Source organism: Aplidium turbinatum, chromosome 8 (genome assembly GCF_918807975.1).
Source record: "Aplidium turbinatum chromosome 8, kaAplTurb1.1, whole genome shotgun sequence".
Taxonomy (NCBI): Eukaryota; Metazoa; Chordata; class Ascidiacea; order Aplousobranchia; family Polyclinidae; genus Aplidium; species Aplidium turbinatum.
The window spans coordinates 23,339,996-23,366,530 of NC_137479.1; the positions used below are offsets into that span (position 1 = coordinate 23,339,996).

The following is a 26,535-nucleotide window of genomic DNA, read 5'->3' on the forward strand; positions in this document are numbered from 1 at the left end:
AAGCGCGGGGCCTTGTGAAGCGCGGGGCCCGTAGCAGCTGCTACATCTGCTACTATAGTTAATCCGGCACTGGCTGTAAATCGAGGAATCAGAGTCGTATATTTTTTGCCCGACTTCACAAGTTTTCATTAAATAGGCTAATCATTTCATACAACTGTGGAATTGAACCGATCAATGTGTGTCGATTACTTGATAGTGCCTGAGCTGTAATGACAAAATATGCCTGCTTGCACTAAAATTCAACAAACATCCATTTATTTTACTTGAGCAAAAACCATTAACACAAGACACTTGACGACAGATCCTGGACAGATCTCAATGAAAAATTAAAGCTGCACTTTGCTGTACAAGTACACCAAACACTGCACGAGCTATACGACAAATATCACCGTCGTTCCAAGTAACTGTACGCTATGTAAGGAACCTGCCACTTAGATAAGTATGTTCTGAAACCTTTTCATAGAAAATCTTGAATCATTCGAGCGAAGAAAAGAAAAAAATTGAATCCATCATTAGTTTAAATTTGCATTGCTATTAGAACAGTTAATAAAAAATGTGTGTAAATCAAGATAATTACAAGTAGGGTGATACAAGTAGGTGATACAAGTAGGTGATACAAGTAGGTGATACATCGCCGATGAGGTTTACTTGAGCAATAGAACTCACTACAATGCTACACGAACATCAATTTGATTTCCTATGACGCTGAAAAGGTTCAATACCAAACATTGTCCCATTCGCTTTTTACCTTAACCAGTTAACGCTGTGTAGAGAGCAAAGCTAATTTCTCGACAGTGGAGTTAGCTGAGAAATATCAGAATCACAGGTACAATAATGAAAGTATTAAGGAAATGAATTGATCAGACCGTTGCTCGGCTGAAGTCGCAGTAAATAGTGAAGATTCTCGAAACATAAACGGATGGATGGAATTTACAACTAGCAGTTCCTGGTGCTGACCAAGTAAATTATAATCAATCAATTCCCACGTCAATCATCAATAAAACGGCAGAACAACGACATTTCTAGAAAATGTTGTCGAGATAGCAGACTGGACAATGAATTACAATAGCAAAAATGAATCTAAGGTAATTTGAAATTGTTGGAAATAATTCAAGTATGACGTTAATATTATACATGGTGATGAAATCGAAAGACAGTTTTGCGCTTCACGAAGCCACACGGCAGCTCCGTTCTTTATGGCTCAATTACTATCAACAAAGGTAACTCATTTTCATTTGCTTCGATTCAACGTAGACAGACGTTAGTTATATTGATGTTGATTAAAGCGTATTTCGGCATAGGTATTGCAAGTTTAAGAGAAGATAACGTCTTTTTCACGTGTTGCAACGTGGATCCGACATAAAGATCACCAAGCAATGGCACAAGAGAAAGCGTTAGTCAAATGAGATGAGCGGTTCATGACTTTGCTGGCCAACTTGAGGTTGGTACATTTGCTGTTGCTGCTGCTGCTGCTGGTTCTGCAAATCCTGAAAAAGTCAGTTCGGTTGGTTAATTTACATTGATACAGGGTCGTTAAAACTACATGGAAAAACTTAAAAATTTTAACTTTCCATTGCACGGTTGGTGAAGTGTTCCCAAAAACAAAACAATCTTTTGTGATGTTACATTATTCGGCGCTATTCAAATCTATAGTCCACATACATCGAATCAGTCTCATTTAACATTGATTTGATATCTGCAGACGTTAAATCAATGTATAAAAATACTTGCTGGCTGAGGATTATCACCCATGGAAAAGTTTTCAACGGAAAAAAAGGCGACTGTTTCTTCTCGTTTGAAGCTAACAGCGCGCTTATCGCGAATGAATTTATGTTACTTTGTGGTCAATTTTTAGGTCAAGTTTATGTTATCAAATCAATTGTTGTTATTCATTTTGTAACAACACAACAACCCTGTCCCAGACAACAAATCAGTCGTTTTTTACATTGATTCCAGGTCTGCAGACGTTGAATCAATGTAAAAAAGACTGATTTGCTGTCTGGGGTGGTTAGCACACAAAGTATGGAGAGCTGCAGTCCAAATAAAAAATCAACTGCAAACCTGTGGCGGCGGTTGCTGTTGGTAGTAACCTTGCTGCCCCATCTGGTATCCAGTGTTGGGGTCGACAGGGCCTGCCATCATTTGTTGAGGGTTAGTAGGGGGTTGGGGGGTAGGCGGAGGGGCGGTGGCCACAACCTGGTCAAAATGTTTTGATTTAAATTTTAACCCACGTTAGAAAGGTTTGTAAGAAAAACGCTTAACCAAAAAATAAATTAATCAATCATTCAGCATTTCAATTTGCTGATGAAGAAATACGAACGGCACACAAGAAACACAGAAGCACAATTGCGTTGTGGTAGCGATGTTCTATGCAAAACAACATACGATTATACCAACAGTTACCTGCTGAGGTGCAACGCCACCCGGAGGTATCTGCTGTTGCTGTGGCAGAGATGCGTTCATGTCTTGCATGTTGTATCCGTCTGTCAACATGTCGTGCACAACACGTTGAGCAATAAAGTGGCGGTGATGGAGGTTGTTACGAGTTGAATTTATCAACATATTTGTAATTTTTGTGGCTTAAACAGATATCCAAAGGCAACAAATAACCACTTAATCGAAACAAGGCGTAAAGTTTTACAAAAAGTAATCAAAAAGGAACTGATACAATCTTATAAGAAAACGAAAAAGGCCTTGAAGAATGATTGCGAAAAGAATGTATGTTGCTTTCAAAGTGCTGTATTCACATTGGCAATCATGACGTATACACAAAGTAATAACACTATTAGATTAACGCTACAACGATTAGGTTAAAACCATCGCTATATGTCCGTGGACAAAGCTACTTGGTTTCCACAAGATAATATAGAGAGCTTCACTTACCTTGGCCTTGAGGCAGTACATTCCCTCCCTGTCCATTGGCCATTCCCTGGTGTGGAGATAAAAAGTTGAAAAACATACAATTATTCCGAGAGATTACTTTAACCAGAACAAAAACTATTTTTGACAATTTTCGCAGGAAATCGATAGCCTTTCAGCTTCAAAACAGCTTAATAATCCCAGCGGCAACAAATGACTGTACCTGTTGCTGGTAGGTGGCGTTATTCGTATAGTTCGGTTGATTGCTGTACACGGTTGTAGCAGGTTGTGCTCCAGGATACTGCTAAGTATGCACCAAAGGTTAGTGTAACTTCAGCACAAGAAGCCAAACACACGCACAGAAAAAGACTTTAATTGTATCAAGTGAACTCACCATTCCTTGAGCTTGAGGGAAATGTTGTTGCTGCTGCTGCTGTTGTGCCTGTGGATAGCCGCCGTAATATCCACCTAGTCATGCAAAATTGTTATCTAATCGGATACTTTGTCTGTTAATAAAATAAGAGTACGACAGACACATGGTTTTACACAGAACGTTTCTCGTTTTGGAGCGTCCGTTGGCAGTTCTTGACGAAGTACCGGGGTGAACAGTAGGGTGTTGCAGGCGCCCCTCAAAAAACTAAACTCCATCAAATTCACTTCTACTTTTTTTTATATGTGCCTTTTGGTAAAAAAACACATTGTGTGCAATTTCAACAAGATTGGTTGAAAATTGAACTAGCAGATTTAATTTGAATTTTTCAATGCTTAATTTCACTATTTTCAAGAAGAAATGTCAACTCACCGCCCGTAAATGAAAAAAATTGGTGTTATTTTTATATGGTTGTTTTTCAATGATGAAAATGTTTATTAATTGACACTTGTATTTGATTGTATCATATCCATACTTTAAAAATTTTGAAAAAATTACTGCCTATGTCACTGATTTTGAGTTTTTTTGCAAATAAATTATATCTTTGAACACTCATCTTCTATAATTAAGTGTATTTTTGGATAATTATTAACTCAAAATTGATTGGTCACAACACCTCCATGCCAACCAACATGCAATGACTTCCTTGTATTTTCTACAACTTGAAGAATGTTCTGGTAGCGTTCTTCAAGCTAAGCAGATGGAAGGAAGTCGTGTGCCAACTTGACACCCCGCTCTGCAGAATCATTAACAACATGGAAGTGATCAACTTTGTTTTTTGCTCCTGCATATGAGTGTTCATGACCCCACTCATCCACTGATTTGCTAAGAAAAAATGAATCGATCTTCATCAGTTGAAAGAAGTTCCATGAATCGGGACTTATGAAGCTGCAAAGCATTCTATCATTTGCACATTGTGTAAGATCAGGAAAACCGGTTTACCAAATCCAACTCCAAATCTTTTCTTGAAAATACCATCACCTTTTGGCTGCTGCATTAATGCCTGAGCAATGATTGTCTTTCACTGTTGGACACAACAGAACTAAAGAGAGATAGTGGAACCATTTCTTCTGTCATGTACCAGAGTTGTTTTAAAAATGCCTTCCTTGTACTTTTTGCCACCAAAGAATCTGTGTCAGTGTATTGTGACAATGTTTTTAAAAATTTGAGATCATTTGAAGGAGCAGCTCTGCTGATAGGATATGTAAGCCACCAGGGAACATATATACACAGCAAATTGAACAAATCTTTTCAGCTTCTTCAGCTGATCCTGCCTCAAAACTACATAAGGCTTTTGCAATTTGAGTATCTCATTTTCCAGAAGAACAATAGATAAGCTTGCTCATCCAGTTGGCTCGGTGCAGTGCTCCTGGTGGTTGCAATGTAACACCAACTGAAGAAGTAGTTCCCATATACAAACCACATAAATTTATAAGTTCTAGATAATCATTTCTTAAGAACTTAGTTGAATCCGGATATTGCTTCATCTGATTAAAGAGTAGAGATAATTCTTCTCGACTGTCTTTCCATAACGAATTACTTTCATGTGATTTTGATATGCAGAAACCATCTGGCGAGTTGTAACAAACACTTTCAAAGTTATTGTGAAATCGCTCAAACACAGAAATGTTAGGGCCTTTGCTGCTTTCAATTTTAAGATCACTCCAAACATGACTCAGGATTACTTCACGAACGTGATGCCTGCATGCTACCCAAAGCAAATCCTTCTTAACATTATTCTGCAATTGTATGCAGGCACCAGTTTTGTAGCCAGTATTGCTACTAGCCGTGTCAAAAACCATACCTGCAAGAGTGCAAGGCAAGCCCTGCAGTTCCAACTATCCAAGAGCTCTAGACTGGCATTTGCAACTAGCCTTCCTGCAGCTTCTGAAGAGCGTGTTGGCAAATGTGGAATACTGAGTAGTTTTGCACCACCTACACCGGACAGCAGTATAGGAAGCCGGTCAACTTCTTTATTGGGATCTTGCAATGAAGCCATTAACTTGCCATCCCAGTGGATGTTGCCAACTTCAGGGGGTGACCAAGATTCTGTAATGTCTTAAGTGATTTTGAAAATAGTCTTGATTCTACACCTGTGAGCAGTTGCAGGGTGCAGATTTATCCGATTGGTTTCTCCAGAACAACTTTGAATTAATAAATGGATGATAGTGGATAATGCGTTTGGTGTTATCTTGTTGCTTATACTAGTAGCCACTAAGCCACGTGATTGCAAAATATCATGGAGAACAAAAAGTGTTGTTCCTGTTTTCATAGTACGCTTATGTCTTCGTTTAGGTTCGGCAGATGAAACTTCAATACTACGGTATCCGTTAAATCTTCTTCACTGTTATTATCAGTTGAGCTCTCAAGAATGATGGTTTTCATGTCTTCTTTCCGCTTCTTTTCATTTTCCTTTCTTTGTTTCTGAACTGCAATTCTCGATAGCTTCCTTTTTACTTTTCGTTGAAGTAGCCTACTTGATCACTTCCACCCATTGTCGCTTTCCTTGTCATTTGCATGCTCCTTAAAAATTCTCTATCTTCAATCGGAATACGTTCTATTGCATCTCGAGGCCAGAAGGGAAAGGTCAGTTGTAGCTTGTCTTTAAATGATTTGATCCTTGTAGATTGCTTGCCTTCATTCTTTTTGTAGTATTCCAGCTGAATTTTGAGAACACCATTTATTTCATCGTGAAATTTCACTATTTTCTGAGCCATTTTTACTGAGTGTAGTGTGGGAATGTTAGCTTTTTTATAAAATATCAGAACACCATTTGTTGTCTGATTAGCTGCTTGTGTTAACAATTCTCTTTTAAATTTTTTTATTGAAGTTTCTTCCTCCATCTCTTCTAGGAAAGACAGAAAGCTAAGAATAACTTGCCGATATGTGGGAAGTTTGCTCCCCTTGATTTTTTGGTCGTCTTTAGTAGGGATGTAGACAGAAGGAAACGCATTTTTTCTAATTTTTGTGATCCACTGGTCATAATAGTAGATTATAACACACAGTGTCTACACCCAGAATGGCCCATTTCGGCGAGTCCAATTCGGCTTGTCCGATTCGGCGAGTGTCCTATTCGACAAGAGCCTTTTTCGGCAAGTTCCCTATTCGGCGATTACCGATTAATGAAATACCATAGTATAAATAAGGATCATTCAAAAATGGAGTTAGCGTATCAGGCATTGTAAAATATTTCATGACTTGTGACATAAGAAAGGTGCTGTTAAGATTGTTACAGTAGTGTATTACCAAAATTAGACTTACCCGAAAATTAACGCACTAGCTAATGCCCACAATGGTGGGAATATGGCAATTTTGTACTAGTAAAATTCGTTTGCAATCTGCTCACTCAGTTTTTCTGCAATCTCAATAAAACTCCACAAAGTGTCCTAATATGCCAAAAGGAATACCAAAAAAAAAGTAGAGCTGTTTTTGACCACATGAGGGCGCCTGCAACACCCTAGTGAACAGTGCAGTTGAGTTGACAATATCAGAGAGCGCATGATCAAAAATAAACCAACTGGGCTCAAATAAACAAGACAGGGAGGAGAAAGTCTACGTGTTGTCTGAAGGTGGCTCTGTGCATGTGGTTTGCACTGCAGAGCTTGATCTGACGAAGCGTTTGCCCCAAAATGTCAAAGTTACCAGGCGAAATTGACAAGAATAAAAATGGTAATCGCTCACATGTCGCTAAAATAGCGTGGACATTAATAAAGAACAATTAAAAAACATCTTTGAAAACGAGGTAGGTGACTTGACAAAAATTAAGTATCTCCGCCAGCTCTTTTTACGTTGATTCAACTGGTTTCCTGGCTGGAATACTTAACAAGCTCACCTGGCTGTTGCTGTTCGGGTGGAACTTCGCCTTGCTGCGGGATGTACTGACGAATAAAATAAAAACATATGCACTATGCAGTTTGATGTACAAGTCTTATTCATATTATATACGTTGGCTCAACTGAAGACATTTTTAGAACTACCAAAGTACCAAGAGCTTGCTTGCTACAGTAAAAATAATTACGATTGATGGCATCAGTGGATCGAATCAACATCTTTAAGGTAGAAATCATATGTTATATACTCGCTTGTTAACTTCCGATTGGCAATATAAACCAGCGCGGAGACGTTGGAAAAGAAGGACCAAGACAAAGCCACCATGCTGACCTGGGTGTTGTATCCAGCAATAAGCATCGACGGTTGCATGGCGCGCTGTTGTATGAATTGCTTCTGCTGTTCGAGTCTGGCTTTCCGGGCCGCTTCCTGTTCCTGCATTCGCTGCAATGCCATTTGCCGCTGATAGGCCAAGTACTCCTGGAAATAATAGACATAGGTATGAGAAGCGTATTGTAAAAAATTCTATTTTTTATTATTCAGATGGCCATTTGGGCTTGCAAACCCATACAGCAAAAGTTGCATTTTTCAACAAATGATGTAAAAACGGTAATTTTCGATGTCTAGGAAGTTTTCATGTCAAATGTGGAGGCATTGCCACTGAACGAACAAGTGATGCACTTGTATTCCGACGCTTGTGAATAAAAAAATTTACTAAAAGAATAATTTTCCTAAGTAGGATTTTTTGCACTGGAATTGATGTCAAATTAACCCACAGCCTTACCTCAACCTGACCAAAAACGACGCACAGCACTATTGCACTCATAAAGCAAAGTAAATACAGCGAGAACAACATTAACAAAGCGAGGATTATGATTACAAGCAGCAGCCGAAGCCGAACACCTACCTGCTTCTTCTGCCTCATCACTTCAAGTTTTTGCGCCATTTGTATCTGGCGCTGTCGGTCCGCTTCCTCGGCAGCTTGTCGCAACTTCTCGGCGTGCTCGGCCCGCAGTGCGTCCAGTGCTGCTCTGGCGTCGCGGATTTGAACCAGTTTATCTTGCAGGGCTTCCTGGTGCACTGAGGAAAGAAGTTTCTGATACAATAAAGTAAATCAAGATGTTGTTTGGACTCACGTCATACGTGAATAAACGCGATCATACATTCCAAGACGTTGAATAATCGTAAAATTAATACCCAACAGGTGAAATATTTGTATTCAAAAATTAGATAATCATTCACGTCTGACGGCCCGGTAGTGAAGGTAACTGAGTGGAAGTTGCCGGATCAACATTCACCAAGAGCAATTGAGCATGCTGCTTTCTTTTCGCAAGACACTTGATCGTATACTTTCCTGCTATCAAGTACGTTCGTCTAAATACACCACCAAGCGCAAGTTTCATCAAAATGACAGTGATTTGCAACGTATTTCTACATTTTCACAACGTTTTCTTACATCTTTTTTCTTCCAGCTCATTCATGAATTGTATGAGGGTCGGATGCATGTTGTTGATGCTTTGGAAGAGCGACTGAACAGTGGAGTCGTTTGCGATTGATCTTCCTCTCATCTCGTCGGACTTCATCCGGTTCATGAAGATCTCCACGCTGGTACGGAGGTTGTTGAGAAACTCCGAGTTATCCGGTACTTCATCGTTCTGAAGAGACTAGAAATGCTGGCTTTGTTTAATGTCAGAACTACACATGGAACATAGAGTGGCAAAGCAACACCTCCCGACTCCGTGATTTCCTATCCGACGTCGATCCCCACCCTCCGGGAATGTCCCTCGCAAGACTTGCGTGGGTCCGACTTAACCACCTACGAACCGGCGTCGGTCGCTTTCGTTCAGACATGTGCAGACGGGGCCTGGCTTCCTCATCGAGATGCGAGTGTGGTGCCACAGACCAAACAGTAGACCATGTCGTCCATGACTGCCCAATCCATCAACCACCACATGGAACGCTTGAACTGAAGGCCCTGGATAACGAAACTATCGAGTGGCTGATGACATCATGCCCAAACATATAATCCGGAAGAACAGCTCATACGACGAAGAAGTTTAATGTCATTATCATTTCCACACAATACTTGTAATTCTAGTCAGATAGCTGTAGCAAGTTTTCCAAGCCTAGGCAGAAAAAATTGCTATTTTTACATCGTTTCAACGACGTCAGATTACTTTGCTGTGGTTTAGAATTCGTCTCATTATTCTTGGAAATGCTTCAGTCAATCGCCACCGTGTTTTTAACGTCGCAAGACGCTGGAACCATAAAAAGGGCAACATTTACCCAGACAGCAAAATCTGTCACTTTTACATTGATTCAACCTAAAAAAGACAAATTTAGCTATCCGGGCACTAAGTATCGAGCTATCCTCACCTCTTCAGCTAACGGAGCATCAGTGATGGTCTCAGCGGAGGATTCAACGACAACAGCATCTTGCTTGTTTGAAGCAGGATTACTCTTTTCCTCCTGTAGGGAACATACACGCCAAGTGAGTTTTGAAATCGTGGCAGCATCAACGTCAGTGAAAAAGTAACTCAAATTTTTGTTATTGACCTTGTTTAAAAAAACAAAAACACACATAATACATGTGAAAAGAGACAAACCCTTCGGTGTGTCAAGAGGTTTAACAACTGCAGGGTCGTTACAGGTCCAAAGCGGTTTTGATAAACTTTTAAACATTTTGTCAAACGACATTCGCATCCAATCCTCGCAATACAGGAAACAATAAACGTGAAATTGTATAGATATTCAGGGAGACTTTGCTTTATCAAACAAAACAAAAAATTAGCGATCATTGATCGTCATAACTATAGCTTTCAAATTCTAATTAGTTCCAAAATCGGAAAATTCCAGTAAACTTAGCAACAACAAAAAGAAAAATATCAAACAGAAAACTTTTGTTTCACCTGTTTCGTTGAATTCTTTTCCTGTTCCTGCTTCTTGTTATCCCAGTACGAGCGGTTCAAATACCGAGCCAGATCAGGATCAACTTCAGGGTCCTGTGAGGGGAGAAAGACAACCGGGATTAGCCAAAGACGAAGTAATAATAATAGACTTCCGCGCGAGTCAATGTGACGTATGTGGGTTTTATTTAGTTAACTAAAACAGTTCAACAATAAATCTCTTTCAAACAGGCATTTGTCTAATTTCGTGTAAATTTACTTAAACTGCATGACAAGTGATGGCAAGCCATGTCAGAGGGGTTTCACCCAGTGCTGCCGTAACATGCATCCTGTTTGGTGCCTCATAAACGCAGCATTCAAAGATGGCATGGTGAGTCGTTTATTCCTCCCGCGCAACTTTCGTAGAAGAATAAGTCAAATTTCATTTTTCAAAAACTAAAACTTTTTGGTATGCTTACCACTGTGTGAGGGACAGAAGGTGTTGCCGATGGTGCAACTGACGGTTTCACAACCGTCCCGTACACCGCATCACTAGAGATCTGCTCCTTCCGTATCCGATGCTTGTTCTCCTGCTCATCCAGGGAGAGTGCAAGAGCAAGTTGGAGTTCCTCTTCCTCTTTCAAGGCTGCCTCGTCACGCTTCGGTGGTTCCTAAACGTGAATACGAAGATGAAGAAAAAGGTCTGCTTTCGGGCACCATGTATCTTTCTTAATTAATAGTAAGGCTGGATAGCGTTAACAAATAGAAAACTGATTTAATTCTTAAAAGGACAGCAATTACAACAAGTAACAAAATCATTTCTTCTTACATCGATTTACCATCTACAGCCGTCTTTAGACGTTAAATCGATATGAAAAGGACGGATTTTGCTAATTGATTAACCACTGACCAGTTGCTTAATCATGAACTAAAAGTAGGTAGAAAAGATTAGAAATGTATGTGAAGAATAACATAAAACGTACGAAGATCTTCCTTTAACAAGACGTACCTGACTTTGCTTGGACAAGGAACTATTCAGGTATTCAATGGGGAGGCCATTTTCAGACGTACCACCGGTGGTGGTTGACTTTCTGTAAAAAATTGTGTGAAAGCGATTTTATGTCACATGGTTTGCAGAAGTGTAATGTAAATAAAGTTATAATGAGGAGTCTTACTTGACGAGATCGCTGAAACAAGCATCGCATACTCTCACTTCCTTCTCAATCCCGAACTTAGGAATAATGGCTTGCTTGCTGGTGCACTTGTTGCAGAAAATGCCACCGCACGCACGACAGTGATGCTGGAACGAATACGTTGTTTGAGTTTAATGAGTAGATTTTGTGCTCAGTTTGTGAGTGATATTTCGCTTCGAAGCAACTGCTCATTAGAAGTTTCACTAAAGCACTAACCTTTCTATTCAAAAGCCCAAATTCTACTTTGCATTTCGAACATTCGTTTCCATCATTCCACGTTGGCGCCTAGAAAAAACAGAAAGTTCATTGGCAACGTGTGGAAAATACAAACGCCTCAGCAAGCAAACCAGTCCTGTTTTACACTGATTCAACGTCTGGAGACGGTGAATCAATGTAAAAAAAGGACTGTTTTGATAGCTGGGGTTTGTAGTGCATGATGGAAACAACAATCTGCTTAACATTCAACGAAACTTTGTCACTGTTTCACAGATCGTCCTAAAAACTGAATGGCTGCTGTTACATGAAGTGTGTAACCGGCCAGCAAAGCAACAGCTATGGAATGGTTGAAACTAATAGCCAATCAGGATTGCTTTGGTTGTTATATCTCTAAAGGAATAAAGTCATTCGTTTTCTTAACTACATGTCTTTGTGATTGGTATTTCATGGAGCTTAGGATATTAATCTCATATTCGTTAGAACTAAAACAGAAGTAAAATGGCGACAACAACGTACACAAATCAAAAATTAAACGGAAATCCATGCAAGAACCCACTCACTTTTTCTGCCTTGAACATGTCCGTTGTATCGGTTACTGGAGGAAACTTGTAGCCTAAAAAGAAAAACATCAAATGGAGCATTAAAAATAATCAGTTTTTTTTGGAGGCGCAACATTCACTTTTATATTAAGGAAAGCAACTCTGTTGCCTCAAAGAAAGAAAACCATACAATTATTGTAAATCAATGATATGGAAAGGTCAATGGTGAGAGCAATGTGTAGGGTGAAAACGAGAAGGGAAAAAAGGACTGAAGAATTGTTGGATATGCTAGAGATGAGAGAGACCATAGACCAACTGGCAAGGGCAAATGGAGTAAGATGGTATGGACATGTGATAAGGAGGGAGGAAGGAAGTTTTCTTAGAAAGGCACTAGATCTAAAGGTGGATGGGAAGAGGAAATGCGATCGTCCAAGAAGAACGTGGAAACAACAAGTGAAGGATGAATTTAAAAAAGTCGGACTGAAGGAGGAAGATGCAAGGGACAGAGTGAAATGGAGAAAAGGGATTAAAACAATTGCTGCGAGGAAACAATCGGCCACCCCCACTTGTGGGGAACAAACCGACGATGGATTATGATGATGATTGATAGTCCACATTTCAGAACGTAATCTACAGTAAACTCATATCGTTTCGGACTCACCGAATCAGACTCACCGAATCGGACTCCCCGAAACGGGCCATTCCGCATATGCTAGGGTCTGCTACTATTGGGAGAATCCGATTCGGAGAAATCCCTATTCGGAGACAGCCTTTTCCGAGAATTGTAAAATCACAGCGGCATATGTGCAGTATATTGAAATGAATTAGCTTACAATAGAGAAATGAAAGATAATCAATGAAATGAATGATCACCCAATTTAAAAGTTAGCTTTAACAATCTTGCTTTCTGTTGCTTAATCAATTTCAGCCACTTGCTGAAATGTTGCTAGCTCAGTTGTCACTTGCTCAACTGTAATATGCAGAGTTTACAACTGCTGAATTGTAGGAGACTTTATAAAAATGAAACTGAGTTTCGTTTCTAACAAATGAGGGAGTAATACATTCAGCTGCTGGCTGCCCCTGGCTAGACTGTGTTTCTATACACCTACATTAAAAATCTCCAATCCGCTCAGGATGAACTGACTGTGCAACAAAACAAATGATGTTATTCGTCACCTTCGGCTTTCATGATGTTGTACAAGTTATTGGCAACTTTCAGTTTAGCTTTATCCTTGAAACCAAATCCCCAGAGTTGAATCATCTCAAGAAGTTTGTTCTTCACATTCTCAGAAGTTGTTGACTGCAAAGAAAATCAACATTTAAAAAAAAAAGTTTAATGTACGAAAAAGAAAAAAAAAGTTACAAATGAATACCAGAAGTAGCGCTTGTGTAAGCTGTGTAAAATAATTTGATGCAAAGTATAGGATTCAATAATAACAGTCTTTAGTTTTACATTCAACACAAAAACTGTATCAAAGAGTATTTTTTCATACACAATACAGGCATGATTCTTAAAAGTTTAGTTAATTTCTGACCATCAAAGCGAAAAATATGCTTGCTATAACACAGCACAGATCAAAAAAAGGTGGAAGCGACAGAACACGATTTTCAACAATACTATGGTCCATGACATAGACAGAGAACAGTGAGGCGCGTCATTTGGACATATATATAAGTTTCCTACACTATCACTGTAAGTGGTACTTCTGAAGCTAAACAGAAGTTTTCTCACCGGGTTGCCAGATTAGCAGCTTTCCATCCCAATCGGGCTCTTTTTAACTTCGGTTGGTGTGTTATTTTTTGGTTTGACGAGTGGCGGATTTTTGTGCTCCTTTTGAGTGTGTTATTTGTCAAATGTTGAATTTTTATCCATAAAAAATCTCTGCTGAGTTTGCGGTGTTTAATTTTTATCACGTTTTGCTTGAAACACTGCAATCTGTGCTGAGGGGTAGGCACTTAAAAATATAAAAGCTTTGTAAGACAAGTGAATCATTGAACCATACTGAGGTTACAGGAACAGCGTTTCAATCAATCAGAAGTTGCAGGAAAAACAGAGCAAAAATGCAAAACATTTCTGATTCAAAGTAAATTAAGTCAAGGTTTTGTCGTCCTTATCTTGGCGTAGAGGGTTAATGCAGTGGTAGTCATATCGATGACGTGTGTTCGATTCCCGGGTCTGCTACTATTCGGCTAGTCCAGCGTTTCTTAACCTTTTTCTGACTCTAGCACCCCTGTAAACAGGCCTGAACAGTCTAACACCCCCTACCTGTCGTTGACATACGACTACTACAGTGCCGACTCAAATTTTAGTAGAGGCCGAAATTTTGACATGCCTTTAGATCGCTGGCGATATATTTTGTAATGAAGTCTCTTGTTGTTTAACAAACTGTGCAAGTTGTTTTAACGAAGTTGATTCAGGATTTGGTAATTGACTTTCATTCACCAACAAAAATTCAATTAAAATCATATGTAAGTGAATCGACTCTCTTAAAACAACAGCACAGTTTGTTAGGCGACAAAAAATACAAAATATACCGCCAGTGATCAAAAAGCATGTCAAAATTTCGGCGCCGCCAGTAAACTTTGGTCTGCACTATTGCAAGGAAAGCGATGTGCAAATTGATCATTTTGTTTATTCTTCAAAACTACTGTCGTCATTGGTGATAAAGAAATAGAAAAACCCGAGAATAGTGAAAAAACATGGAAAAACTTAAGCATACTTAAGTTACTCCGCTGGGTAACTAGTTACACATGTAGCCTATCAATGTGATTTCTGTTGTTGCTTATGTGTGACCAATTGCTCTATTCGAGACTTCGTGTTGGTCAAAGCCATTCTCATATCGTGGAGCAACCCATGTTGAAGGCGGTTCCTGTCAATTGTTTTAATTTGGAGCATCGTGGAGAACGCATTTTCACACAGTTAGGTAGTCGGAAATGGAAAGCTCGATTCCAATGCTGCTCGTGCCAATGCAGGATATGCTGTCAACTGATCATACCAGAAATCAGCAAGTGGAAGGAAGAAATTTTGTCCGACAACTCTGATTCACCTGCATGTCAATCAGCTCCTCCTTTAGTCTATTATCATCACTCATGTCTGCCAAGAAGGGCTGCTGTATCCACTCTGGATATGAGTGATTTGTGGGAACGTATTTTGCCATGGTAGTTGCTAGAAGCTAGAGGTGACCAGTAATATTACAACAAAGCACCCACCAGGTAAGTTCGCACAAACTACTCAGGATCAAGTTGCGTACTTGACTGGGAGATGACTACAATAACAACAAACCATGTTGGCTACTTCGACAAAGCAATCATTGATATGACAACTGCTGATGCTGGCAGAAAGACAAAACAATGCAGAAAAGTATAACGGCACTTTTTGATATTATACATACTGCATGCATTTAGCACCCCCTACAGTCTACTCCAGCACCCCCAAGGGGTGCTGGCACCCCCGGTTAAGAAACGCTGGGCTAGTCCGATTGGGCTGATCCGATTCGGCTAGTCCGATTCGGCTATTACCCTTTTCGGCTACAGCCCGATTCGGCTAGTCCGATTTGGCTGATCCGATTCGGCTAGTTCCCTATTGGGCTACAGTCTTTATCGGTTAGTTCCCTATTCGGCAATTTTTTGAAAATCCAACGATAATCCTTCTGTAATCCAACATCGTTTCTTTTGCATTCTGACAAAGAAAAACAAATTGAAATGAAATTTAGCGAAAAATGTTTGATCTATTAAATTGAACTGTTTGCTCACATAAAATGGACAACGACGTCTTTTGTTTATTTAGAGAATGTTGTAATATCGCTTCTTTTATAGTTGAAATCATCGAAGCTTTAGATGAGTGGGGTTTAGACCTAACCATAGAGATCTTAAAACTAAAAAGCGAATTAAATTTATTTTTGAACTATCAATGTTTGCTCAGATAAAATTGACGTGTATCATGCGTCGCTGTCTGCATGCAAACTTAGAATATATTAGAATCCTCAACTATTACAAAATTCTAAATCCAACGACGCCTTCTGTTTATTTACAGTAGAGAATTTTGTATTTTGATCTCGAAGCTTTAGATGAGTGGGGTTTAGACCTAACTACTGAGATCATAAATCATATTTATGACACCGGAAACATCCCTAGTGATATGGTACGTTCCATATTCATAACTTTACCAAAGAAAATCGGAGCAACAGAATGCTCACTCCACAGAACAATTAGCCTTGTGAATTACGTAACAAACAGCTTACTCCGAATCATGTTGATGAGATTGAGACCAAAACTACAATCGGAAATTTCAACAGCACAGTTTTTGTTTGTACCAGACAAAGGGACCACAAAAGGAATTTTTACATTAAAAATGATAACAGAGAAATGTATGTCCGGTTCTTCTGTTTATTTAGAGAATTTGTATTTTAATTCGACAATATGGTATCTTTTGCATTCTTGCATTTTATCCAGTGTTTACCTTTGAGGGCCTTCCCAGACGGCAAAATCCGTCATTTTTACATTCATTCAACGTCTGCAGACGTTGAATCAATGTAAAAATGACGAGTTTTGATGTCTGGGTTCGTTCAAAATATGTGTTTTACATGAAAACAACAGTTTTCATGATTACCAATAGGGGTTAATGAGATAAAGTCTCAGCGAAAACGTGTCAACGAAAAAGACAGTTGCCAAATAGCGTTTGCCATAAAAGATGAAGTTAAAACCTAAGTGGCAGTTTAGAGTAAACCTGGGTTTCGACGTTACATGACCTGAAATGCCTTTGGTTAGTTTCATCGTTAGACTCTCAGTTGATGTTACTTGATCATGGCAGAGGAATCGATTAGTAGGCTACACAGCGCAAAGGTGAGGTTTTTCTGCATGATGGCTACATGTTTCAACTAGCTCAATATAGTCCAGACGGGCTTAAGAAATACTGGCGTTGTTCCCGACGTGATGACAAATGCAAGGCTCGCATCCACACTTGTGCGGCAACAAATCAGGTAATAATGTGTGTTATGATGACTATATTTTGATCATTTGAGAAAATGTGATAAGAAATGTCAAGTACTTGAATTGTAATAATCGCAACCATTGTTTCACCTGCATTGACGTTGGACCTGGGAATGCACCACGGACTGGCCTACCGTAATAATTACAACTGCTTTGATAGTGACGTTGTGCTATTACTTATTACTAGGGCCATTTTTTTACCTAAAAAATTGAAAAATATGACTTTATTTTTTGAAATATATGATAATATATGACTTTGTTTTAAAGCATCAAATTTATGCTAATCTCTAATTAATAACTCGTATGTAAGTTTTTACATGTATTTTGAACAATAACACACTCGAACAACTAACAAAACACTTCTATTTCGGTGGAAAATCACTACAAAAATTCAAATGTCTTATGCATCCACTGGCGCCGACTTACGGGGTGGCCAGCCACGCCACCCCATAACCTCTATGGCATGATGGCAGCCACCCCGTTTAGGTTACATTACTTACTGCAGTGCAAATAAATGTAATTTGAACGGACGTTTAAATCTTTTTTTGATCATTGGTTTTCGCTTCAAGTCCACGTAAAGCAAGAGGGGAACCAATACAGGATTGCGAAGAAAATGATTGTTTTTGTCACGTAAGCATGATACTCGCGTAACATCAAGCAAGCTACGTGAAGGTTACGCAACACGTGGCTACGATTTTTTTCCTTGTTGTTGTTGCGATCGTTTTATTTGTTACTTTTCATAAGTCATTGTTACATTTGTTAGGTTTACAATGGGATTTATTAATCAATAAAATACGATCTTTCCATTGCTTCTCCCAAAAATCTTTTTTGAAAAATTTTAAACTGCTCAATATCGCTATAAATAATGACAGCTATAAAATACTCGGACATAAAATTATCTCGATGATTGATAGCTCCACCCCCTAAATGAATATATATTTTCAAATTTCATTAAAAAAATGCAATTTTCGAATGCTTAGTAAAAATCAAACAAAAACATGCAGTTTGAAAGTTTATAGGTTGCCATATTGTGCTATCTGCCACCCCGTGCAAAAATAAAAGTCGGCGCCTATGTGTAGGCCTACCTACCAAACCAGCTACTTAGTAGTAAGAGTCAAAGCTCTGTAGTCGAAAAGTACCCTTGACTCTTGAGGTCTCCGCACTGGTTGACTTAGTCGCCGTTAATAAGCTGAACTATCGTAAGACCAAATTTTTCAAAATTGCGTTTTTGATTGATTTGATATCATTATAAACTACAGTTTATTTTGTTAAAGCATCGTAAGTCCATCTGCTTTAGTTTTGATGATACAGAACGATGAACTATCGTAAATTGGAGTTACGATAGTTTTGCAAAAAAATAAAATAATAAAATGGGACTTACGAATACGATACTCTGCTCTGAAAGTAATTTTACACGTTTCATGTTAACACTCCCTTTTCTGTTAGTTAATTTTTCTTTCAATCGTTTTTTGCATGTTGATATTTAAGGCTTACTTATATTTCTTTCTATTTCGCATAACAATTTTGCTGTTTTATTGTAACTACATTTCGACAATTTTTTATTGTTAAACTATCGTATGTCCATATCATTTTTCTAACGTTCAATTTTTGCAAAAAAGAATTGTATTTTTTTTTTCAACAACAAAGCTCCATGAAAAAAAACAATGTATATATAGTTTTCATGTTTTTCCGTTAGAGAACTTTTAGAAAGATCAAACAATGTACAGCAAACACAGCGTGAACTTTAAAATTCAATTTTCTCAAAACTGCATTTTTTAAGTTACGACGGTTCAGTTTATTAGCGACGTAGTGGCCTACTGCAAGTGTTTATAATGTTCAGAGACTGGATTGTGTGTTGCAAAATAATGTGTCAAGATGATGTCACAATGCAAATTAACATCAAACAGCAAGCGCTATTACTAGGCTACAGAAAGTAATAAAAATGTTGCTTCCAATGCTTCGTGAGACTCAGCGTGAGAACTCTCATTACCTCCCTTATTGACAAATTATCAAATTTCAATGTCTACAGCAGCTGTTTGAACTGCATTTACAAAGTTACTCCGGCTCAATCTTTGTATTTTGAAGTAAAAATGAAGTCATATTTTATGATCTAAAACAGAAAATATAACTTTTTATGACTTTATAACTTCTTAAATAGACACCGTAGAAACGTCGTTGTTTCACTGTTATCGGTTTGACAACTTTCTGCATTACCAATAAAATATGACTTTAATGACTTTTACTGGCCCTACTTATTTCACAGGTAGTGAACACTGGCCTAAATCGCGATTTTTAGAAATGAAGACGATGTTCGATCAAGCTCAAACTTTCAGGAATGTCGTTTTATGATTATTCGCAAGAAAGAAAGTTTGTAGCAATGAAATCGGAGAAAAAGTCCGTTTCGACCCACCCTACTTGTTATGTACCGTATTGATTGTATTGACTTGTTAAACTAGGGATTGGATTTTTGTAATAGTTGAGGATTCGAATATATTCTAAGTTTGCATACAGACGGTGACGCAGGATACATGTCAAGTTTATGTGAGCAACATTATAATTTAATAGTCCAAAAATAAATTCAATTCGCTTTTTATGTTTCGCTAAATTTCAATTCAATTTATTTTTCTTTGTCGGAATGCAAAAGAAACGATTGATGATGATTATGTGTCTCATCTGATACAGACGTTGGCGATCATGGTCTTCCAAACATTTCTGTCATTTGCCATTCGTATAAAATCGTTCGTTTTGACTGTTGTGTTTGTGGTCCATTGATTCAATCTGTTTAAATAAATTAATCTTTGACGACCACTGCTTCTTTACCCATCCCAAATGTTTCCAAATCTCCATGTCTGTGAATATGACCTACAAATTGCATCTGGCGCCATCTAACTGTTCTTATTATCATATCGTTACTTATTGTCCAGCATTCACATCCGTAGGTTAGAATTGATTCTACATATGCTTTCAAAAGTTTAATTTTGGTCTTTGTTGTCATGTTGCGATTCCTGAAGACTGTGCCCATTTTACTGAAAGTATCCTTTGCTATAGCGGTTCTCTTTTTAATTTCAGTGTCACTTTGCCATTGCAAGTTATAGTGTACCCAAGATATTTCAATTTATCAACTTGTTTCACACCATTGAGTGCAACACACCATTGAGTGTATGGTTGCAATTTGGATAAGTTTTCTTTTTTGATACGGTCGTACATTCTGTTTTTGAATTTAACTCTAAACCCATTGGTGTACTGTTATTGACAGCACAATTTAATAAGTCCTGTAGATCGTTTGCAGATTCTGCTACCAGGACTGTATCATCATTCATCAGCGTATCTCAAGCTTGTTACATTTTTTACCCCAACCTTTACTCCATTCATATGTTCGATGTCTCTCAAAATCATCTCACTGTAAGCGTTGATAAGATCTGGAGATCGGACACATCTCTCTGTTATCATTTTTAATGTAAAAATTCCTTTTGTGGTCCCTTTGTCTGGAACAAATAAAAACTGTGCTGTTGAAATTTCCGATTGTAGTTTTGGTCTCAATCTCATCATCATGATTTGGAGTACCGTAAGCTGTTTGTTACGTAATTCACAAGGCTAATTGTTCTGTGGAGTGAGCATTCTGTTGCTCCGATTTTCTTTGGTAAAGTTATGAATATGGAACGTACCATATCACTAGGGATGTAACCGGTGTCATAAATATGATTTATGATCTCAGTGGTTAGGTCTAAACCCCACTCATCTAAAGCTTCGAGATCAAAATACAAAATTCTCTACTGTAAATAAACAGAAGGCGTCGTTGGATTTAGAGTTTTGTAATAGTTGAGGATTCTAATATATTCTAAGTTTGCATGCAGACAGCGACGCATGATACATGTCAATTTCATCTGAGCAAACAGTAATAGTTCAAAAATAAATTTAATTCGCTTTTTAGTTTTAAAATCTCAATGGTTAGGTCAAAACCCCACTCATCTAAAGCTTCGATAATTTCAAATATAAAAGAAGTTTAATAATTCAAACATTTTTCGCTAAATTTGTCGGAGTGCAAAAGAAACGATGTTGGATTTTGTTGGATTACAGAAGGATTATCGTTGGATTTTCAAAAAATTGCCGAATAGGGAACTAACCGATAAAGACTGTAGCCCAATAGGGAACTAGCCGAATCGGATCAGCCAAATCGGACTAGCCGAATCGGGCTGTAGCCGAAAAAGGTAATAGCCGAATCGGACTAGCCGAATCGGATCAGCCCAATCGGACTAGCCGAAACGGGCCATTCCGTCGATTCCCACCCAAACCATAACTCTTGTTTCTTCTGTAATTATCAAACAAAGTTCAAAGTAGAATCAACTCTCTGGCTAAATAGGTCACAATTGGACGGAAGTCACTTAACAATAATCTGTTTGGTTGGCGGTGTCATCGGGTCTTACCGAGAAGTATCATGTAAAAGTGGCTACCAGGCTGAGAAGTAAAGTTGAATACTATATATCAGTGGTTCTTAACCTTTTTTTCCCCAGCGCCCCTTTTCAGAGATTTCCATAGTCTGGCGCCCACCATAATATAAGGGCTGTAGCCTACTAATGACATTTTCTTCCAAGACTATAAGGCTAGCCTACAGCCAGTAGTAATTAGTTATTAGTTAGTAAGAAAAAACTAGTTTAAGCCGATGTTAGTTTTAATACTAAAAAATCAGCACAGATGTGCCTTAAGGCTCTTAACTTAAAAGTCTTAAGGCACATCTCTGCTGATTTTTTAGTAGTTAGTAAGAGTTACACTAATAACCATTATTGACTGACTATTATTATGACCAGTCCTTATGGTTTGCTTGCACTGCCTGCCCGCTGTCCCTGCCAAAAGCTGACCACAAAATGCCCTTTACTTACTACAAGGAAAGGGAAACAATGCCCATTATCAACAACAAAGGCCATGCACAACACCATCCGACGTCCACGCTTGTCGGATGGTGTTGTGCATTGTGCTGTATAGGCCAACATAGAATGCTCTGAGAGAGAATCACTACTTTCCTTGTTAAACACAATCTCTATACTGTATATAGCTCCTCATCCTCGGTGTATTCTCGTACCCCCAGCAGAACTACTAAAGCAAATTTGCAGTGAGGAAAATATCGTTACACCTTCTGAATGTAGCGCCCCCTATAACGCCCCCTGAATATTTCCGCCCCTCTAAAAGTTAACAGCGCCCACTAGGGGGCGGTAGCGCCCAGGTTAAGAACCACTGCTATATATATACTGTCAGGCATCCGAAGTCAATGTCAATCTCTCAGACCACGGTTCCAAGGGTGAGTTCACTAGTTCTCTGAAATCGAGCTGTAGAAGTCCACAAACAACACTCAAGGTTTGCAGGTTACGGTTTTAGTTGAAACAAGTTTGTTTAAAGATTTTATCACACTCTGCATCCTAATTGGATCATCAGTTAAACCATAAGATTAGATGAAAAGTTTAATAATGAAGTTTTGTTTTGGAATACGGTTTCATTGTTCATATTTTTTGCAGACTGCAACAAGATTATGAAAAAATCAATGAAAAGTTTATGTACGTTTTAGATAGGTGTTTTCCTAAATTTTAAAATCTTACTAAAGTGTTGTGATCTGCCATATTTTAAACTGACCCCTATTTTGGTATCAAGCACCATATAACATTCGTATTTTGCCGCTTCTACCTTTTTCTAGACCTCTGCTATGTTTGGCATTTGTTGCTTTTCCTTGTCAAAAATAGAAACTAACTGAACCTTCACCAAGATTGTTGAAATGATAAGACATGTTGGACGATGTGACATTTGAAAGCAAAGTTTTTTTTGTTCCCTAAAGATAGATAAATGTGCAGAACTGAATAATCATATGAATAAAACCTATTTTGGAAGCATTTTAGTCATTTTAAGTGTGCATAAATTACCTACATGTTTTGGCTCCCCTTTTTGGCTTGTTGCAAAAAAATTTGGCTCGATTTGGGCTGATTAAAGTTAGTTGAAAATGTCTTATTATCCGGCAATCTTGGCTACCTCAACAACAGAAACAATGAATAGCTTAATCAAGTCTCAAGTCATTCAGGCTTCGCGGCACTTGGACCACATCAAAATATTGCGGATTGGTTGATGTATCCAGCCTTTAGAATTCTATTTGGACCAAAACACACAGTGTTGACACCATATAAAAGTGTGTAGCCTATATAATATTTTATAAAATTCCGAGCCACCCACTACATCCCTGCATATTGACAAAGGCCATCTTACTTTCTTGGTCATTATCACACCACTAACTATAAATAAATATATAAATGCAAGCATGATTGTTAAATTGATCTAACCTTGGCAAGATCTTTAAGTGCTTCCAAGTATGATTCAGTCAATATTTCAGCATGGACATCTTCACCACAATTTTTCATTACTGTGTCCAAAACCTGAAAGTGAGTACCGGTATAAATTCAAATAAACTGCAATAACAGCAATACAGGAATAGGGAGTTACTGGTGAACTTTGAGTGAAGTTACAAAGCTTTGTACCAAAGCTAGACCAATTCTATTTACGATAACAATACCTTCATTGTGTTTATAATCTTAAATTGCTGACCAAGCTTTTATTTAGTGACAATAGAATGAAAAGCTAGTTTTTAAAAATACGGTACGCTATATACACATATTTTCTATCACAGGTTTTTAAAATATCACAGCGCACAATAAAAAAATTTTCATAACTGTCACAGTGCATTAAGTAGATAGAAATAAAAATCTGTATACTGGAACTGGAAGAAAAAAAGCAAGAAAACGAGGCCATGTGTACAATATATAAATTATAAAACCACTCCACGGAAAAAATCTGAAAAATATCAACTTAACGTAGGCTACTCCGTACCGTAGTATAGCCTACTGCTTAAACGCATCAATCGTTTTCTTGTATTAAAATCTGAAATCCCAAACCAAATCCTATTTAATGGTAAGCAAAACTATTGATTAATATATCCCACTTAAAGGAATATATCGGATAAGTGTATCAGCATTTTCTTCTCATTTGCATACTTCATTTATTTAATCATATCATTGCGACAAAGACAATGAGTCACAAATAGGGTTGCAAAATTCCCGAGAATTTTCAGAGCCGAAACTTTCCATGGAAATTTTGGGAATTAACGGGAATTTTGGGAAACTTTCAAAACAATCTTAATTTGATGTTGAAACAGAAAAATAATGGCCTTATACTGTTTAGAATAAAAGTACTATGTACATATAACTAAAATACTTAAGAACAGACAAACACATGGTATAGTTTAATAACTCCAAAAATGAATCATCACCAATCTGTTTTTTTACAAAGAAAAACAATACTGAGTCAGTTACAAAGTCGTTGTTCTAGTTGCTGCCGGTTAGCATCTCCTCCTGCTCGGCTTCTTCAGATGATGTTCTAATGACTGTTTTGGCAGCGTCATTGACTTCAGAGTCAACTTCAACTTGACTTGTCTTCACACGGCTCAAACAATGCCGTTTGACCTGGCTGATACTAGTTTTTCCGCCATTTTATTTGCGAGCCCATTGCGGACCTTGGTGTGAGTGTTACCAAATATGATCAGTATTTTTTTAATAAGGTATTGAAAAAGTATGCATAAGCCTCATTCTTAATTAACACCAAATTAGTGTATATACTAATTAAAGAAAATAAGAAATGCTTAAAATAGGTTTTTGAAATTTTTTTCTAATTGATGAATTATTTAACATGTTTTAAACATAATAAATGCCAAATGAAAATTCCCAATATTCCCGGCCCTTCAAACTTCCTGGAAAGTTTCCAAAATTCCCGGAAACTTTTCACCCCTTTACAACCCTAGTACTCACAAGAGAAAGGTTTACTGATAAGAAAAAGGAGAACGTCCCTTTTATCTTTGGCATAATTGTCTGCCACGTGCAAAAGCAAAGTGAAGAAAATAAAGTCAACAGACAGATGCAATGATGCATGCCATTGAAAGAAAAACACACGGCTGTAATCCAGTGCTGTGATCTCACGTGCAAGACATTGCGCCATAAAGATTTAAGTTTTGCACAATGAACTTTGCTAAGGCGAAAAAACGGACAAAGGAAGTAATCACACTGCAACATATTTAAAAATAGCATGCTTGAAACAAGGACACAGATGGTCTAAGTTGGTCTTGTGACATCGCAGAAATCTTTAAAAATAAAAGGAGTCCGATTGAAGCAGTTAGCAGCAAAGTGCTGTGGTCGTATAAGCAATTCACTGTGTTATGTGAAACAATATAATTATAAAGTCACTAATAAATTCCTTCGAGTTTAATTAGACTTGCAAGCAGTTGTAAGATTAAACCACACATTTGCAAAGCCCAATACAACCGAGTTAGCATACGCACATTCCCAATAATAATGCCTGATCACAATAAACATGTCTTCTAGAGCAAATTGGTTGAACGTAGTCGTATATACTCATATGAAAACATCTGGCAAATGGCTGATAGATTAACCGATTTTGTCTGTATTAATCATTGTCGCATGCAAGCAACTCAATTTCCATCAACACAAAATAATTTAATAATAATATGAAACCAAAAGTAAACAAACTTTACTCAGCTATAAAATTTGACTATATTAATATATTAGCTGGTACACACTTGATAAATAAAATAAAGAACACTTTAAAAACAGCTTAGAATAGTGCATTTGTGTTAGGTACACTTACAGAAACCGCAAAAAATTGTACATGGGGATTTTTCTCTTCAATAACCCTTGTTTTAATTATATCCGTTGCTTCTCGAACTTTCACATCTCCACCTCTGATCATGTCACACAACTGCAACATGCAATCCAAGTCTGGTTCCAGCAACAGATTACTTGTTGCCTTGTCTGCAGATACAAGTTTTGTTAAATTAAAGTTAATATACAAAAATATGGTGGGTTTTGTTAAAATCTACTAGCTATTGTATCATACTGTGGACACAAACTGCTCTTACTCTGGCAACCTGGTGTTACCCTTCGATTAGTATCAACTTTCGTACACCTGTTTTCTCTCAACGTTTAATTCCAGTACTTGGGCTTCAAGTTAGCTGTATAGTGGGTAAAGAGTGCTGATACCACATTCAAAACGCTGTTGAATTTGACAACAATTGAGAGTATACAGCTGTAGCTGTGTCTTTGGCAATGCGATTAAAGCCATACAGGAAGGATTGAATGTGGAGTTGATGATTGTCTTCCTTGACTTCCAGTTCACTTAATCTGAATTAACTGGGCATTAGCCTGAATAAACAAAAACTAAACAATGCATGGTGACAGTTGTGTGAAGATAGAAGTTGCCAAGTAGTTGCGTGTATGAGCAAGGCCAATTTGAAGAATGGTAATAACAAGCCTAAGAAGTGTAAAAAGATTTAGTAACTCACCGAATACTTTTTCAAATGGAGTCTTCGATTTAAACATTTTTAAAATGTTGTGAAAACTTACCAATAAAACAAGTTAGATATTAAACACTTATACACAATACTAAACATGAAGCAAAATAAAATACAGTGAGCTTCAGCAGTATAGCCAACAAAAAATTGTTGAGGGGAAGCAAATAAGTAGGCTACAGTATCATTGCACATGTCAGTGAGCCCA

The 26,535-nt window shown here is 37.9% G+C and overlaps 1 protein-coding gene across 2 annotated transcripts; it reads right to left on the reverse strand.

The window, feature by feature from the left end:
* Window positions 1-238: 238 nt before the first annotated feature.
* On the reverse strand, window positions 239-26,423 carry LOC145775237 (hepatocyte growth factor-regulated tyrosine kinase substrate-like). 2 transcript variants are annotated; one of them, XM_082586490.1, is made up of 21 exons: window positions 26,322-26,423; window positions 25,628-25,791; window positions 23,257-23,349; window positions 13,127-13,250; window positions 11,972-12,024; window positions 11,412-11,480; window positions 11,178-11,302; window positions 11,012-11,093; window positions 10,482-10,673; window positions 10,027-10,119; window positions 9,494-9,586; window positions 8,574-8,781; window positions 8,025-8,197; window positions 7,451-7,597; window positions 7,122-7,167; window positions 3,254-3,327; window positions 3,083-3,160; window positions 2,884-2,929; window positions 2,404-2,483; window positions 2,062-2,196; window positions 239-1,487 (listed from the first exon to the last, which is right to left on the reverse strand). In XM_082586490.1, the coding sequence occupies exons 1-21, from the start codon at window positions 26,356-26,358 to the stop codon at window positions 1,395-1,397; spliced, it is 2,205 nt and encodes a 734-aa protein (XP_082442616.1). In that variant the 5' UTR covers window positions 26,359-26,423; the 3' UTR covers window positions 239-1,394. The 2 variants fall into 2 exon arrangements, with proteins under 2 accessions (XP_082442616.1, XP_082442615.1); XM_082586489.1 differs by having other exon boundaries at window positions 3,083-3,163.
* Window positions 26,424-26,535: the final 112 nt, after the last annotated feature.

Coding starts and splice junctions, on each gene's coding strand:
- LOC145775237 (XM_082586489.1), bottom strand. CDS start 26,358: ATGTTTAAATCGAAGACTCCATTTGAAAAAGTATTCG. Junction 7,598..8,024: donor TGATGAGGCAGAAGAAGCAG/GTAGGTGTTCGG, acceptor TATTATTTCCAG/GAGTACTTGGCCTATCAGCG. Junction 2,197..2,403: donor GTGGCGTTGCACCTCAGCAG/GTAACTGTTGGT, acceptor CATTTTGACCAG/GTTGTGGCCACCGCCCCTCC.